At 43.7% G+C, this 17,389-nt stretch overlaps 1 protein-coding gene across 1 annotated transcript in view; it reads right to left on the reverse strand.

Moving 5' to 3' along the window:
- The window catches only part of sema4ab (sema domain, immunoglobulin domain (Ig), transmembrane domain (TM) and short cytoplasmic domain, (semaphorin) 4Ab), a 56,931-nt gene that overhangs the window by 9,221 nt on the left and 30,321 nt on the right, over positions 1-17,389 (reverse strand). Inside the window, exons 12-14 of the mRNA XM_078268042.1 lie at positions 14,810-14,925; positions 9,535-9,698; positions 4,528-4,622 (exon numbers count right to left, since the gene is read on the reverse strand). Of these exons, the coding sequence (XP_078124168.1) occupies positions 4,528-4,622; positions 9,535-9,698; positions 14,810-14,925 (375 nt within the window). The remainder of the gene's footprint in view (positions 1-4,527; positions 4,623-9,534; positions 9,699-14,809; positions 14,926-17,389) is intronic.

Raw genomic sequence — 17,389 nt, forward strand, 5'->3', positions numbered from 1 at the left:
TTTGCATGTTGGATTATGTGACAGAACCTTCCCTATTATGATGATGTTGATGTAATAGCTGTACATTCCGTTCTCTGTGAGCTTCAGGTTCAGCTGCAGAAACTCTCTCATTTTATCTTATTTCATCTTATCTGACTGCTCAGCTATACAAACCCTCTAAAAAGTCTTGTTCACTACTTTGTTCCAAACTTGACTTCTCTTCAAAATGGACACCCACTTCATTTTTGAACAAGTCCAAAGAATGAGACTGTCCTCTTTTTCAGTGGAAGAGCGACACCACTACAAAGCAGAAGTGAGTTTGTGTAAATGTAAAGGTGCACTGTTTATATTTATGTTACATTATGTAATATGGTGTTTCTGTGAGCTGCTTCAAACTGTGCTGTACTCAATCTGTGTTGCAGAAAATGATGCTGAGGCAGTTTCTGCTCATGAAGCAAGAACTTCCTGATTATCTGTCAGAGACATGAATCCTGGCTGCTGACAGGAAGAAGCTTCCTGGAAGAGAGTCAAACTGATTATTGATGTAACTCATATGGAAAATTACATTAGAGCTATTTTACCAATGAGATACACTCTTTTTATGTTTACAAGTTTCAGGAAATAATTGAGAGGACAGTGATTGATCATCTGTTCACAGCTGAACTGGTGAGTAAAATATAGAGGATCCTCAGACATAAGAGCGATATTTAAATGTCAAAAAAAGTTTAACTTGATTCAGCTACAGTCCTGTTGAGACTAACTAAAGAGTGGTGTTGACAGGCCTGGACCACAGCAAGACTCTTCTGTCTCAGTCAGATGGAAGAAGAGCTCCTGGATGAGCTGGACAAAGAAGAGTGTCTTTCCCAGCTTTTCAACAGAAAGGTCACACTGGAGGGCCTTCAGATGTTTGTCTCTGTCGTCCATCCAAAAGCAGAAAAGGATGCACAAACCTACCTTTCAGCCCTGCACAGCAAGCTGCTGCAAATCTTTGGTGGCATTCAGATCGCCAGCGGCCTGCTCTCTGCAGGGGACGCAAAACCAGTAGAGCTCTTGGAGCTTGAACAGAGTGCTGCGGCGCTAGTACCAGAGGTGGTGGACACTGCTCTCAAGTTCCTCCTGGAGGAACCAGAGCGGGAAAACAAGAGTGAAGCTGCCAGTGTTAAGGTTGGCAAACTGCTGACTAACTCAGCATTTCCCTGCCTCTCTCGGTTTGGAAGACTTTCTAAAACCAAAGAAGCCCAATACATGGTCGAAGCCATCGATAACAGGTTTGACAAGTGCTCCAAGTCCTTCAAGCTGATGAACTATGATTAAAGCTATTACAATGCTACAGAGGGTGTCATCTCTGCCATCCAGGATATGGACCATGAAGTGCAGACTGATGCATCCAGCCAGGCTCACTTCCAGATTAAAGATGGACTCGTAGAGGAGAGGGAGGCTTCTCCATGGGTCACTCTGGATAAAGAGGTAGACTTTATGCCAAAAGATGCGTCAGAGGACACATACAGAAAAGAGGCAACCCTGGTTCAGGACTCTGTCGTCCACAATATACACAATGACGAGCAGATGGATCAGGCTCACCTTCAACTGGTAGAAGGACTTCTGGAGAAGAGGTAGACTTCTCTGGATGTCTCTCCTTTGGAGGAGCTGGAAGAGGGACTCGTGGAGGAGAGGGAGGCTTCTCCACAAGTTGCTCTGGACGAAGAGGTTGACACTTTCCCAATTGATGTGACTGAGGACACATACAGAAAAGAGGGACTTCTGGAGGAAAGGAAGGCTTTTCTTGAGATCACTTCCTCAGAGGAGCTGGACATGAGAATCATGGAAGAGAGGGAAACTTCTGCACAAGTCTCTCTGGATGATGAGGTTGACTAAGGACACATACAGAAAAGAGGAAACCCTGGTTCAGGACTCTGCCGTCCAGAATATGAACCATGAAGAGCAGTTTGCTGCATCCAGCCAGGCTCACCTTCAACTGGAAGAGGAATTTCTGGGGAAAAGGGAGGCTTCTCCACGGATCTCTCTGGATAAAGAGGTAGATTTTATGCCAAATGATGTGACTGAGGACACATACAGGAAAGGAAAAACCCTGGTTCAAGACTGTGCCGTCCAGAATATGGACCACAAAGTGCAGTTTGGTGCATCCAGCCAGGCTCACCTTCAGCAGGAAGAGGGACTTCTGGAGAAGAGGAAGGCTTCTCTTAAGGCCTTTTCCTCTGAGGAGCTGGAAAAGGGACTCTTGGAGGAGAGGAAGGCTTCACCACAAGTCTCTCAAGGAGATGGCCACTATGGTAAGCCTAGCTGATGGGGACACATCTTCGGTCACGCAGGAGACCAATGTGGCTGTGCACTTGGATGATGAGCTGGAAGTACTGCAGCAGGAGGAAGTGGAGGTATATGAGACACAGGACTTCCTGGTTCAGGACTGTAATAATAATAAGAAGAATAAGAAGAAGAAGAAGAAGAAGAAGAAGAAGAAGAAGAGTGTGCCTTTTTCTGTGGTTTCCGGAAGATGACATGTTGCTTTCGTGTTTCCACTAATATAAGCAATAAATCACAGCAATCCCTCTGCAATGATATTGTTAAATACATTCAATAAAACCTATTAAACGTCATTAACCATTCTCTCTGTAGTTATTGTTTATGTACTGGTTTTGCATAGGTGTCAATGTTGAGTAATATTAAGAAATCCATTCAACATGCCTCATGAATGTACATTAATACAAATAACAAATTACAATAAAGTTAAATGTTACACAAATGGACATCGGTGTCCAAAATTTTCAACATGAATTCCAAAAACCTCAATATACATGAAATATACAGTTGGTTTGATTCAGGTAGCATCTTTTAAAATAATATCCTACTACTTGTCAGTCAGCATTTCATTCCTTTGCTTATACAGTATATGCAACTAAACATTCTGCTGACTATACTGGACAGTAGATGTATTCATCTTTCATATTTTTAATACATAGTATTCCATTGTATTTTATATTTGGAATTATAACCTGCCAGCAGAATTTTGTGTTTTCCTTAACATTAATAAAGACGTTTTCACCATAAATTGGTGCCTAAAAATGTATCAGAATGCAGGAAATTAAGTCTTTGACGCTCAAAATTTCCTGGGGGATGACCCCCAGATCCCCCATAAGTGTCACCCCAAAGGCCCATTCTGAGCCAGGAAAAACCCTGATAAATTGGCCCATATACGATATCTGCCATAAGCCATAGCTTACACGCCAGACATTGTGAATTATCAGTGTCTGAACAGAAATGTCAAAGATGTGTTGGTCATTTAGAAACAGTGTCTCACTACACAGCGTTTCCACTGGTTTTAAAGTTCTTATCTTCTCTTTCGGGTGGCAATACCGCAGTCTGTAGGGAGTTGGGTTGGGAACCGGAGAGCTGCTGGTTCAAGTCCCCATACGGGCCAAAGTACGGTGGTGGACTGGTAGCTGGAGAGGTGCCAGTTCACCTGCCAAGGTGCCCTTGAGCAAGGCACCGAACACACAATTGCTTGGGGCGCCTGTCTATTGACAGCTGCAGCCCCCTCACTCTGACATCTCTCCATTTGTGCATGTATAGGTACTGTGTGTAATGTAGAGTTTAGATTATCTGCCCGAACCGGACGATATTTTCCGCCGCTATCCTCGGGCCGGGCCAGGCCCTTGATCAAGCATTTGTGTTTCTTTAATCATTACTTCATTAGCCTTATTCGGTGGGGAGAAAGCTATGCCTCTCCAGCTTCTCTCGTAGCTTTGGGTGTATGTCCTGCACTGACTTGAGTGTGAGGTAAACTGTGCTAAATCACGTCTCCCCCATCTGCAGCACTGTTCACGGCCAGTGCGTCAGCATGCAGAACGTGCCGAAGGACAGTATTAATTAGGTGATTGAGACAAGAAAGTCTCCTATATGGTTCCAGGGCTTTGATTATGTTGCTGCCTTTATCTGTTACCCACACTATTCGGCTGAGGGAGCTAGGGTTGAGTTTTCTTTTACGTTTCTTCATTCGGATCCATTTGCGATCCATTCCATTCTGAATAAACAAACAGCGCAGTTTACATGCTTCGTCCTTGTTGCATTACCTGTATTTATTAAGATAATTCTAAACAGATTTCTGTAGTTCAAACAACTTGAAATTGTAGTTGAGAACGTCAGTTATAACGGCCCACGTATTAAAAAATTGTCAGGTTTAAATCGGGCTCGGTTGTCGTGTGTCTCATGTTTCAGGCCGGGCCGGGCTCGGACGCAACATGCACGGGTAGGGTCGGGCTTGATTTTTTGGGCCCGATCTAAGCTCTAGTGTAATGTGTGTTCTAACAACAGAGTGAAACGTAGAAAAGTCTATATTAAAACAGCATGTTAATGGATCCAATATTGAAACAGATAAAAAGGTATATCATGAGCTCTTACTGCCATTTTTAATAATACATTTTGCTATGATGAACATGTCTAGCATGAATCCTGTATCCTGTCAATATTTCTTTTATGGAGTATGTAACCAGCTTTAGCAAAAGGAAAGCAATTGAAATAAGTGACACTTACCTGCAGGCAGTTTGTTTGGACCAAATCTGGCTCTATGTGTAAATGAAACACTGTTGCATGCCTCTTCAACATTCCCTTTGTCTATGTCCTGGCCTCTGAGGACGGAGAAATACAGTCAACAAAGAATGCTGGTACAATATTAAATGGCCATCAGCAGCCACTTCCATTTCCTATTTTATAGGCATATTTTTTTTGTTTCCTTCTGTGTGTGTGTGTGTGTGTGTGTGTGTGTGTGTGTGTGTGTGTGTGTAATTACCTAAAATGAGAAGAGTTTTTTAACAAAACATCCAGCAGCACATACATACACACATCCAGTAGCATATATACTGTGTGAAAACAAGTATTTCTCATTTTATTAAGAACTTTAGAGCAAAATGAAAATAAGTGCAAATATCAGAATGCAAAGCAGCGTCCAAATGACGTAAATATTGCCGTATTTGAATGTTCCAAATACGGCATGCCAATGACGTAGGTATAATTTGACTTATCTCTATCTAACTGAATGAGGGATATTCATGTTCTCTGTCTCTGAGGTTCAGCTGGCTGCAACTGTAGAACTACAAGCTACATTAGCGCTGGTAGCTGGGGGCACAATACCATTCACATTCTTTCCTGTTCTGTTCTCTTGTTCTTGAAAACAAGCGAAGAGAGTGTTATGGGCGAGATTTATTTACAGTGTTTTGACAGGATATTCAACTGTATTCAGCCAGAGAAAGGCAGAGGAAGACTGCAGCTGCAGGTCGTATTTTTCTGTTTAGGTGTAAGAATATTTCCTTTCTTGCCATTTTGTGTGTTCATTTTGCCCACTAAAAAGCTAGGAGAGCTTAGCGAAGTAACCACTCGCGTACATACAAACAAACTACCCACAATGTTATAACACAAAGCTGGTTAAAAATACCTAAATCATCTAACCAGCCATTCAAGGTCAATGACTAACATTAATGATCTAACCTTAACCATTCTAGGTCAATATATAACCTAATTTATCTACCTTATAATAATGTGTAATAATAAATAAGGTCTATGCCTAACCTAAACCATCTTGTGAGACTTTTACAAATCTTGGGTTACCATCTAGACATGATCATAAATCACCGGTGCATGCTGTGTCTGGCTAAATGGTAACATGGTCATGCTGAATCTCTCAGAGGTCACTTATCTTCAGTGAGGCATTTCTGTTGTTTTTGACAATAATCCCATATGTGACTCCTGAGCCTCTGTGTGCAGTAGGAGGGACAGGCTGAGTGGACTGGTTAAAGTGGGACAGAGAGACTTAGTCGACTGGTTAGAGGTAATTTTTGTTTAATTGCCTGACTTTTGTCTCTTTTCTGGCTAGCCTAATTCTAGTAAAGCTACACAAAGGAAGGGGATGATCAGTTGTATTCACAGGCTACAACATTTCCATCAATAGAAAGGGACTTTATTGTTTGTTTATATCATGGTATCATGGATTCTGATTGGCTGCAGGGTGTCAAATAAAAAAAAGTGTTATAGGACACTTACTAAAGGAGTTCCAGTGACTGATTACTAGGGTTGGGTACCGAAACCTGGTTCCACTATGGAACCGGTTCCTACGCAAACGGTAGTATTCGGACCGGATTAGATCGCAAATTTCGGTTCCTCATTTCAGTTCTGACTGAAATATTGTCCCTCTGTCGCTCCGGACAGTGGCAGAATCTTTTTTCTCTCTTTTCTGCTGAGTGACGCACGTGCCCACTTGCGGTGTGAAGCGCGTGTCCACGCTATTCTGCGACATGCGCTCTACAATCACAGCTGATAGACGGCTTTTTGCACACGCTCCAAAACGGATGTAAAAATATCACACTTTCTCTGTAGTCTACTGTTAGCTAGCTATCGTAAATGTAGGCTACTTTTAAAATGCCTTATTTACCTTCTGGGTTCACCAAAACGGACGTAAAAGCATATTAACCTTTCACTGCACGTGATCGCTAGTAAACATATTACACTCGCTCTGCTAGTCTATCGTTCAAGATCCTGGAGCCTGGTGGTGGGTGAGTGTGCCCTTTCAAACTCCTCCCTGTGTGTACAGGCCTCTGGGACACCATCTGAGAGAGGTTTCTCCTGTGCAGGACATGCCATAAGTCAGGAGAGGTGTAGTATCTTGATATGGTCAAGATAATAAAATATATGTCATCTTTCTGCAAAAGAACTGCTAAAGTTTGAAGCTGGTTGGCATACCAACTTAACATTTATTTGGTTGTTACTTGTTAATAGTGTAACTGTTATTTGTTAAATTATTGTAGTTATGTGTTAGGTATTGTAATTTCCCCTAGCAGGATTAACATAGTATAGTATAGTATTGTAATATAAGTATAAATTATTATTATTATTATTATTGTTATTATTAGGTGACTTAAGTTTACTTATTATATATTTAAGTACTTTAAAACGTTAATATATTGCTAAAGTTAAATAATTTTCTATTTAAAAAAACTCCATAAAAGAGCCTTTCTTTGATGTCATTTTTCAGTTTTTCAAGAATCGGTTTAGAAATCGGAATCGTTTTAAAAGTTCCGGATTGGCATCGGAATCGTAAAAATCCAAAACGGTACCCAACCCTACTGATTACTGTTCTACATTAATGAAAAGAAAAAGAAAATGTGAATCTGTTATTTACAACACTGTAGTGCTTCAGTGCCTCTTCCTCTAAACACCACAGGATGGCGCTAACACACAAGCTGCAAAAAGTAAGGTACACTGCCCCTCTGAACTGACTTTGTTTCACAGCCAATAACGTCATCCCCTTCACTGATCAGGTCGCTACTTTGCCTTGCCGTCGTCCATTAATACCTGACAATGGACACCCCGTCGGGCATTAACCCTTACTTGAACTAGAACTGGCAAAATAACATGCTTATTTTGATAAATTACAGAAAAATCACTATTAAAGAAAGATGCTGACTGATTATTCTTGTTTTTTTTCCCACAACACACACTTTTGAAAATATACCCTTTAAAACCTGAACTACAACAACAACAAAAAAAGCAGGGCTGGCCCGGCACGGACGGCAACAATGGAAAGGACGCGGAGCAGTGAAGGCGGAACGGCGGCACAAACCCCTCTAGAAGTAGAAAAGCCATTACTCATCCAGCCAGCAAGTTTAGTCTTATCCTCACGTTGAATGCATCACGTAGGGAAATTGAGATGTTAATGTTGCAAAATAAGTTAGCCTTTACTAGCTGTGTGCCTTTGTGATACGAGGCAAGGTTGGCTTAGTAACGCACAAATTGAGCCGAACAAAATTGTGACTCATCTGGCAATAGCAATGTGCTCTCCTATGATGTGACAAGAGCGTGTGAGTGACAACATTAAAGCAACACCAAAGATTCTTTGTACCTTAAAATAATGTTTCCAAAATTGTTTCAGTGGTTCATCAACTCTAACAGGGTGAACGACACTTCTGAATTCGCTTTGAGGCCCTCTATCGGCTATAACCGCACTATGCGGGTAGCGGATCTGTAGTTCGAATGAGACATAAGAAACTACAATGGACAATTCCGCTTACAACCTGTAGGGGGACCGAAGAGGAAAAGTGCTTTGGTGTTGCTTTAAGTTGTTACATCTTGATGACTCAATTCATTTCCAGGATAAATGCCGGCGCTGTCGGATGTTCCGGCGATGTGTGTTACTGCTGTCTAACACCGTTCCACCAAAACAAGTTCCTTCCTGAGATCATTTTGCAAAGCCACCATCGCTGGGACCGGAGCTTAGCGCCGCCCAAGACGATTGTGATTGGTTTAAAGAAATGCAAACACAGAGTGTTTTTTTTTCTCCTACCCAGGAATGTATGTGTGGAGGAGCCAGACCTTACTCAACAGTGCTGTGGAGATCTATTGTAGCACCCACCACGGTGCAGAGATATCTCTCTGCACCGTGGTGGGTGCTGTTTACGGTCTTCATATTAGGTTTAACTGTTAAGGACATTAGTTTATTTGTAATGTGTAGGTATGCAGATCTTTTAAAAGACATGTTGATGTTGAAATAAATATACACAAGTAGTTGTATGTATCTCGTTACGTTTGCCATCCATAAGTATGCAAAAATTCCAATCGTTCAAACATATGTTGTTTTAGAAGGAACATTCAAATGTTATTTTTGGCCAGTTTAGACAGCATGTGTATTGGATTGATCAGATGAGATGAAAAATGAGAAAAGCCTTCTATGTGTGCTCTCACAGTCGTTTGTTTGCTTTCCTAACTACCGATTTTCTCCTTGTTTACTAATTCGTTGAGCTGAAAGCTAACACTGATTCTAAAAAAAGGCTGATGCAGGACACGCCGCAAAAACTAGGGCGACAGATGCTCATGGTTGGCCCAACTTGGACCGATGATCTCCTTGGTGTATCAGTGCCTTAACTCGACATTTCTCTGTTCGTTCATTTTTCCGGCTGAGATGGATGGGATACCGCTGCAGTGTTTCAGTGTATGAATTAGCCTAGCGGACTTCTGCTCACAGCTTTATCCCGACCGAACACCACGGTGGATTTTAATTTGCATGCATATTTTTTAAGCCAAACATTGTTGAAACAGAGCAGCTAATATTGATAGTGAAAGCAACAAGTTAGGGGACTGCCAAGTCGTGTGTGTGTGTGTGTGTGTGTTATCGCCAATAACACAGATCAAAGGAGGGAAGAGAAAAGCAACCGTAAAGTATAATGCAGTAGACTTTCACATTGAGCTGAAATGGAGACAAATATTCGGGTGCAGCCTTAATAATGCCTATTTATTGATTAAGGCAAATATTGACATATGCAACTAATTTAGAATCATTAATCACAAACTATGTCATTAATTAGATTATGTTGTAAATTGCTTGACAGCCCTAGTTTGAACTTGCTCTGTAGTGGGATGTTGTTCCACTAGCGTGCAATTTATTTTATAGCCTAAATATGTTCTTTATTTTAACAGCAGTATCATATATCCTCATAACCTTCCATAATATGAGACATTTTAAACATAATAATGGCAAAATCGTGTGGTACTCACAGACTAGTCTGGGTGTTGGAGGCCTCTACACAGACCTTGCTGGCAGGGTCCCAACCACAGAAGGGGTCTCGGGCCAGAACACACTGAGGACAGGTCCAGTAGAAAGAGCAGTTGGCAGTTGGAACCCTCACCACACCCTCTGATGTGCCAACATAGATCATAGCCTGCAGTGGGACAGAATGAGAACAAAACTGTTTAAACCAGGGGTCTTAAACATTTTTTTAGGCCAAGGACCCCTGACCTGAAAAAGAGATGAGCAGGGACCCCCTACTACACATATTGTCTAAAATTGAGTAGCATACGGTGGCCCTGAGAGGCCACAACACGCAACATTAAGAAAACTCACAGAAATATACAACAGCACGCAACAATAAGGTACACATGCAAATAAACCACAGCATTCAACAATAAGAAAACGCACGCAAATAAACCACAGCACGCAATAAGAAATCACACGCAAATAAACCACAGCACGCAACAATAAGAAAACACATGCAAATAGCCCACAACACAACGGAAGTGTTTCCAGGGGACACTTAATTGATGCAAACGCCACATCTGCAGAGATGCGGAGTTCTCAATCTTTGCAATCTCAAGAATGCAAAGAACGGACTTGTGTTCTTGGGGAGAACGTTCTTGCCGGTTGTTCTTGGAAGAATGAAGTTTGCAAGTTCACAAGCATCGAAAACGCTGTTAACAGTTTGAGACGATGCGTTCTTGCTGGTTTTGCGCAACACCCCCAGCACAGAGGCTACCTGCAGTGCTCCAAAATAACAGCTAGAAATAAAAACCACAATATAATCACTTTGTATTTAAACAATCTCCAGACCAGAAAACCTCACAATGTTACAACTATTGCAATAATATTGAAAAATAAAACTTATTGAGCTTTAATTTTATGGTTTATGGTTTAGCTCAAACACCCCTAACTTATTCAAAAGAGTGGAACATGATCCTGACTATTAGTGTATTAGTTTAAGTCAGTTTAAATTATAAAAAGAAGTAGGCCTATGCACTGGTGTGTCCTAGGTGTCCCTATTAGTGTTATATATGCCCAGGGACAACAGATGGAAATTAGCAATTCAAATTATAAAGGTTGGTGTCTTCCCTTTAGTCTACATAACATGCCATAGCATTTTACCACTTTATGTACAACTGTTCATTTATCATACAGACTGAAACTCAACTTCTAATAAATCAGAAAACAAACACACCAATAAAAGTATGAACTAAATACCATACTCATAATAATGAGTATAATGAGTCATAATTAAAACAAGTCTCCCGAAGAGAAATGAGTATCTCTCTCTCCCCCGCCTCTGCCTGCTGCACTGTGGCCGTGTGGCCGTGTGTGTGTGTGTGTGTGTGTGTGTGTGTGTGTGTGTGTGTGTGTTTGTGACGGCCGGCCAGCGAGGTTGTTAAGCCTGCAGGCGCTTGTGAAAAAAAGCAGCTAATCACAAGTTCCCATTAATCTTATGATGGACATGTGTTGTGATGTTTAAACAAACGATCCGTCAACGGCGACATGAGAGACCTCCTTCTTACACCGGGGTCTCTGAGCATGACTGTCCGAGCGATGAGCTAGTGGCCCCGGCAGGCGCTAGATGGCTGTCGCATAACTTTATGGAGCTTCTCTATTCCGAAAACTTTGAAGCAAATTGTCAATTCGGCAACAATTGACGCAAGACTGCCTATATTCGAAATCTAAACAGTTCATTTCTCGCCTAAAACGTTCTCAGAAGTGAATTTAGTGATGAATAAAATGGCGAAAATAGTAAAAATTGTCCTGTTGTTGGTCTGTCTATGTACCGGAAACCGGACCCTTGTTAAATGCCAAAATGAATGTTGGGATACAGGTGCTGCCAAGTTCATACAAGTTACCAACCAATGCATCCTCGGTAAAATGGGTCAAGAACATTTCCGGGAATCTTAACTGTTCTTGGTGAAATGCGAACTTGTGTATTGGGACAATACTTTGGCAACACGAGATGCTGTTTCACAGGGACACAAGAATCCATCTCTCCATCCCATGGGCCCACCACCTGTGGGAGGAACCGCTGGGGTCGGGTGCGCTGCGACACGGGTGGCAGTGAAGGTCAGGGGCCTCGACGGACCAGACCCGGGCAGCAGACGCTGGCTCTGGGGACATGGAATGTCACCTCTCTGTGGGGGAAGGAGCCGGAACTTGTGCGGGAGGTGGAGCGCTACCGGTTAGATCTGGTGGGGCTTACCTCTACGCACAGTCTCGGTTTCTTTCCGGGATATGTTATCCCAGAGGACTCCGGAGGCAGCTGCAAGGTACCAAAGGGCTGCAGCCTCTGCTGTGAAAGAGGCAAAGCAGCGGGTGTGGGAGAAGTTCAGAAAAGACATGGAGAAGGACTTTCGGTTGGCACCAAGGTGCTTCTGGAAAACCGTTTGCAACCTCAGGAGGGGGAACCGGGGAACCAGCCAAGCTGTGTACAGTAAGGATGGGACGCTGTTAACCTCAACTGAGGAGGTAATAGGGTGGTGGAAGGAGCACTTTGAGGAACTCCTAAATCCGACTAATACGCCCTCTATGGTAGAGGCAGAGCTGGAGGATGATGGGGGATTGTCGTCAATTGCCCTGGTGGAAGTTGCTGAGGTAGTTAAACAACTCCACAGTGGCAAAGCCCCAGGGATTGATGAGATCCGTTCAGAAATGCTTAAAGCTCTGGGTGTGGAGGGGTTGTCTTGGTTGACACGCCTCTTCAACATTGCGTGGAAGTCTGGGATGGTGCCTAAGGAGTGGCAGACCAGAGGGTGTGTGCCAATTACAGGGGTATCACACTTCTCAGCCTCCCCGGTAAAGTCTACTCCAAGGTGCTGGAAAGGAGGGTTCGGTCGATAGTCGAACTTCAGGTTGAAGAGGAACAATGCAGATTCTGTCCTGGTCGTGGAACAACGGACCAGATCTTTACTCTCGCAAGGATCCTGGAGGGAGCCTGGGAGTATGCCCAACCGGTCTACATGTGTTTTGTGGATCTGGAGAAGGCGTATGACCGGGTCCCCCGGGAGATACTGTGGGAGGTGCTGCGGGAGTATGGGGTGAGGGGGTCCCTTCTCAGGGCCATCCAATCTCTGTATGACCAAAGCGAGAGCTGTGTCCGGGTTCTCGGCAGTAAGTCGGACTCGTTTCAGGTGAGAGTTGGCCTCCGCCAGGGCTGCGCTTTGTCACCAATCCTGTTTGTAGTATTTATGGACAGGATATCGAGGCGTAGTCGGGGTGGAGAGGGGTTTCAGTTTGGTGGGCTGGGGATCTCATTGCTGCTTTTTGCAGATGATGTGGTCCTGATGGCATCATCGGCCTGTGACCTTCAGCACTCACTGGATCGGTTCGCAGCCGAGTGCTGGGATGAGGATCAGCACCTCTAAATCGGAGGCCATGGTTCTCAGCAGGAAAACGATGGAGTGCCTTCTCCAGGTAGGGAATGAGTCCTTAGCCCAAGTGAAGGAGTTCAAGTACCTTGGGGTCTTGTTCGCGAGTGAGGGGACAGTGGAGCGGGAGATTGGTCGGTGAATAGGCGCAGCGGGTGCGGTATTACATTCAATTTATCGTACCGTTGTGACAAAAAGAGAGCTGAGCCAGAAGGCAGGAAGGAAGATCCAGGGTACAAGCGGCTGAAATGGGTTTCCTCAGGAGGGTGGCTGGCGTCTCCCTTGGAGATGAGGTGAGAAGCTCAGTCATCCATGAGGAGCTCGGAGTAGAGCCGCTACTCCTTTGCGTTGAAAGGAGCCAGTTGAGGTGGTTCGGGCATCTGGTAAGGATGCCCCCTGGACGCCTCCCTAGGGAGGTGTTCCAGGCACGTCCAGCTGGGAGGAGGCCTCGGGGAAGACCCAAGACTAGGTGGAGGGATTATATCTCCAACCTGGCCTGGGAACGCCTCGGGATCCCCCAGTCGGAGCTGGTTAATGTGGCTCGGGAAAGGAAAGTTTGGGGTCCCCTGCTGGAGCTGCTACCCCCGCAACCCGATACCAGATAAGCGGACGAAGTGAGACCAGTGAAGTGAATTAGAAGCACTTTTCCAGTGAGGGCTGAGCGTTACTGCGCAGCCTCCAACTGAGCTTGAAGACGTAGATGTGACGTGAGCAACCTGTCCGAAAGTTGTAAGTCTTCTGGTAGCTGTGCCAAGAGAAATCTCAATTATTCCGAGTCTTGCAGAGACGGAGAGCGTAGGTATATGTAAGGAGATAACATAGGCACAGGCTAATTATTGCTAACTAAAATGCTAGTTAACATAAGTAATTAAACATGAACAGCTAATGTAAGTCGAAACTGCCTGCAAGCTTCTCCTGTACTGTACGGTAATTCCTCTACTATGCAACAGTAAATCGCGTGGTTATGACACAATCTTAGCCTATTTTTACAAAAACGTCTGCTACGGAGCCATAACGTGAGATACAAGGTAATAGAGCATTTTATACATTGTCGTGTTTCTTTAGAAATAAACAATGGACAAATAAAGTCTTTAAACGCTTCAGATGTAAAGTTATTCACTGTCAAAGTGACGTCAAAATGAATGGTAGTCAATGGAATGCTAACAGTGGGTGAGGGCTAGGTAGCATCAAAATGGCGCCATAGGAGGCTTACCCCCTTGATTGAAACGCCAATGATTGAGGAACGTGTGCATCACTTAAAAGTGTCCCCTGGAAACACTTCCGTTGTGTTGTGGGCTATTTGCGTGTGTTTTCTTATTGTTGCGTGCTGTGGTTTATTTGCATGTGTTTTCTTATTGTTGCGTGCTGTGGTTTATTTCCGTGTGTTTTCTTATTGTTGCGTGCTGTGGTTTATTTCCGTGTGTTTTCTTATTGTTGCGTGCTGTGGTTTATTTGCGTGCGTTCTTAATGTTGCGTGTTGTGGCCACTCAGGCCACCGTAAGATCACACTCAGCTGCAAAACTTTATTGTGTGTTTGCGCTGTAATATCATTAGCGCAATATATTTTGTGAATCGGACTTTGAGATGGGGGAGATAACAGTTGCAAGTGATGCCCAATTCATCAGCGCTGAGCAGCCACAATCCGTTCTTTGTATGTTCGTCCAACAGTTTAAAGGATAATGAAGTTTATTATTTATTTTGTTTATTATTAATACCATCATTTATGTTTCATTATTATCTGTATCATTGTTGCACTGGGTTACAGGCTGGTGCATGAGGTTGTTGATGACCAGACATCAAGTTTTGGATTAGTATCTCTATGGTATCTAGTCTAAATCTCTTGAACTAAATCATACAGTAAGTCCCTCTCAGTGCGTACCTTAGGTATGGAAAGCTTCAGGCTCTTGACAGGCTGAGGCTGCTCAAACACCTGGATCTCCTCTATGATGTGGGCCCCACTCTGCAGCAGCACTGCTTTGTGTATGTAACCAGACTCTGAAACAAAGTAAGTTAGAAAACACAGTTCATCTTTATAAAACAGACAGACTTAATACCATTACAGCCCTTATGGAGTTTACAGTTGTAGTGTTTTGGGTTAGAGTGTTTTGATTGCAACTTGTTATCTGAGGTGCCACAGTTCTCAGATAAAATATCAACATCACACACTACCTTGAAAAGTTAGTAATCTCCTGCCACAAATTGACTGTCACTTTACAAATAGATGTTAACTGTATGAAGGGTTTGTTTTGTACATGGAGAACAAAACGTTGTGTAATGATTTAACCAGACTGACAATTGTAAGAGCAGAAAGAGACAAAGATAACTTGGGATGTCACGAGAACCGGTATTTCTGTACCAAGTTGATGCTAAAATTCCGAAAACGTGACAGTACTGGTTTTTCTTCAGTAACAGGGGATGCAAGTTCTTTTGGACCTGAAGGTGCAGGATATGCCTTTGAGTGCTCTAGTCTGCCGCTAAATGAGGGAAAAGAATGCCTTAAGCCACCTACACATGATAGGCTGCAAAATCGCTTTGCGCTGGCTGTTCTATTGATTTCCTATGGGGAGAGAGGTGCCGCCCAACTATGCGCTTGGATTTTCCGCTTTGCGCTGCGTTCAAATTATTTCAACTTTGACCTAGTTGCCACTGACCTTTCGAAAGCGCAACCAATGAGATAACAGCTGCCGTTACCTAGCAACGGGAAATAGCTTCCTTGCCACCCTCGATGACGAATACCTGCGCTGCACTTTGCTCTCTGCGCTTTGCTCTGCGCCCTACCTAGTGGTGCGCAGAGATCGTTTATCATGTGTAGGCGGCTTAAAGCCCAGTTCGGACCAAAAGGTCTGCGAGGTGGTTTGTGAGGAGACAAAACCGTTTTAGAACATTGCAAGGAAGGGTTGCAGTGGTCTGAACCATCCCAGCTCGACTCAGCCAGCTAATGGTTAGCAAGGTTTCAGGTGACGGCTGGTCGCTACAGGACATAAGCTTAGCAATGCGTATCCATGGCACTTTGTATGTACAACACCCAAAATCAAGTTAATCAGAACTTGATTTTGGGTGTTGTCCGTGTTTTCGTCTTAAACTTTGAACCTCTCACTGTGTTTTCACTTAATCAAAGTTAGTTGTTCTAAGTTAGCTAGCTACCGTTAGAGTTAACTGGTAACTTAAGGGGTAACTTTCTGTGTACTGCCATACATACAGATGAATGTCACTTGTACCCAGAGTCCGTGTTTACCCACCAGTAAATCTCTATGGCTGATCAGCTACAACCTATGGCGACAATCCGACTACGTGGACATGCAAGACCATCTCTGCGTCCATCTCCATCTCTACATTAGAGAGGGTACCTAGGCAGGCGTGGAGGAAAAGAATACCGACTGCGACTTCTCTGCTGGGCATCTTGCAAGCCAGTGTGCAGGCGTCAGACAGTGAGCTGGGTGGCCTCCGTGCCTGTGTCGGTTTCCAGTGGGATGTCTGGAGCTGTGGTGTCCTTTCGCCGAGACTTGGCTGGATCCTAGAGTGCCGGTGCCATTTAACCAGGTGACTCTTTTTCTGTGTGCCGATCCAATGGCCACATTCTGCTTCATCACATTGTACGCGCAAACGGCAGCGCTGCGCTATGAAACCCAATATTGTCAATGGCTTGCGCGTGCAAGAATTCGTTTGCCGCTGCGCTGAGCAAAGCGCAGCGCAAGTGGCATTTTGCGACTGGCTGCTCTTGCACGTGCCGCGGTCAAAGTTCAACATGGTTCAACTTTGACCGCGGCACGCGCAAGAGCGGCCGCGATGCGCTGTGACGTGCATTCAAGTGTCTGGAAAAAAACCCAACAAAAACACAGAATACACGTGGATCCACAAACGGAACATGGACGAGAGGTTGATTTTGGCCGTCAGCGATCTCCCAGAGCTGTACAGGCTATGACACAAGTTCGAGGTCGTACAGAGACCCCGGACACAAAACTATGCTGTGGAAGCATATTTCACCATAATAGGCATGCCAGCTGTGTAGATTATTGTAGCCTCTTAATTTAAATCATTCAGGTGTGTTTTAGCTATGTGAAATCAACATATATGTCTCCACCGAAATACAATCCTATGTTACATTTTTTCTCGGTTACTTTGGTGCATTTGTCAAATCATAATTGCATTTGCACAACAGTGAGTGCATTTCTTAAAACAATTGGTGTAAACTGCACCGCATAGTGACTGACCTGAAAAATTGTGTATCTTGCTGGAAATCTTTAGTTTGTGTCCAAAGCAAGTATCAATGAATGTGTCCAAAGCAAGTATTTATGAATCAAACTGACTAAGTCCTTACGCCATTGTTTATACCAAGATAGTGAAACTTTGTGTTGTTGTCCATATTTAACAGTTCACTCTGTAAGTATAGTCTAATGAACAATGCACATGAAAGGGAGCACTATTCCCTAAGTTACACATTATTGTCATCTCTGATCTG

This window comes from Sander vitreus, chromosome 14, assembly GCF_031162955.1.
Source record: "Sander vitreus isolate 19-12246 chromosome 14, sanVit1, whole genome shotgun sequence".
In the NCBI taxonomy this organism is placed as follows: Eukaryota; Metazoa; Chordata; class Actinopteri; order Perciformes; family Percidae; genus Sander; species Sander vitreus.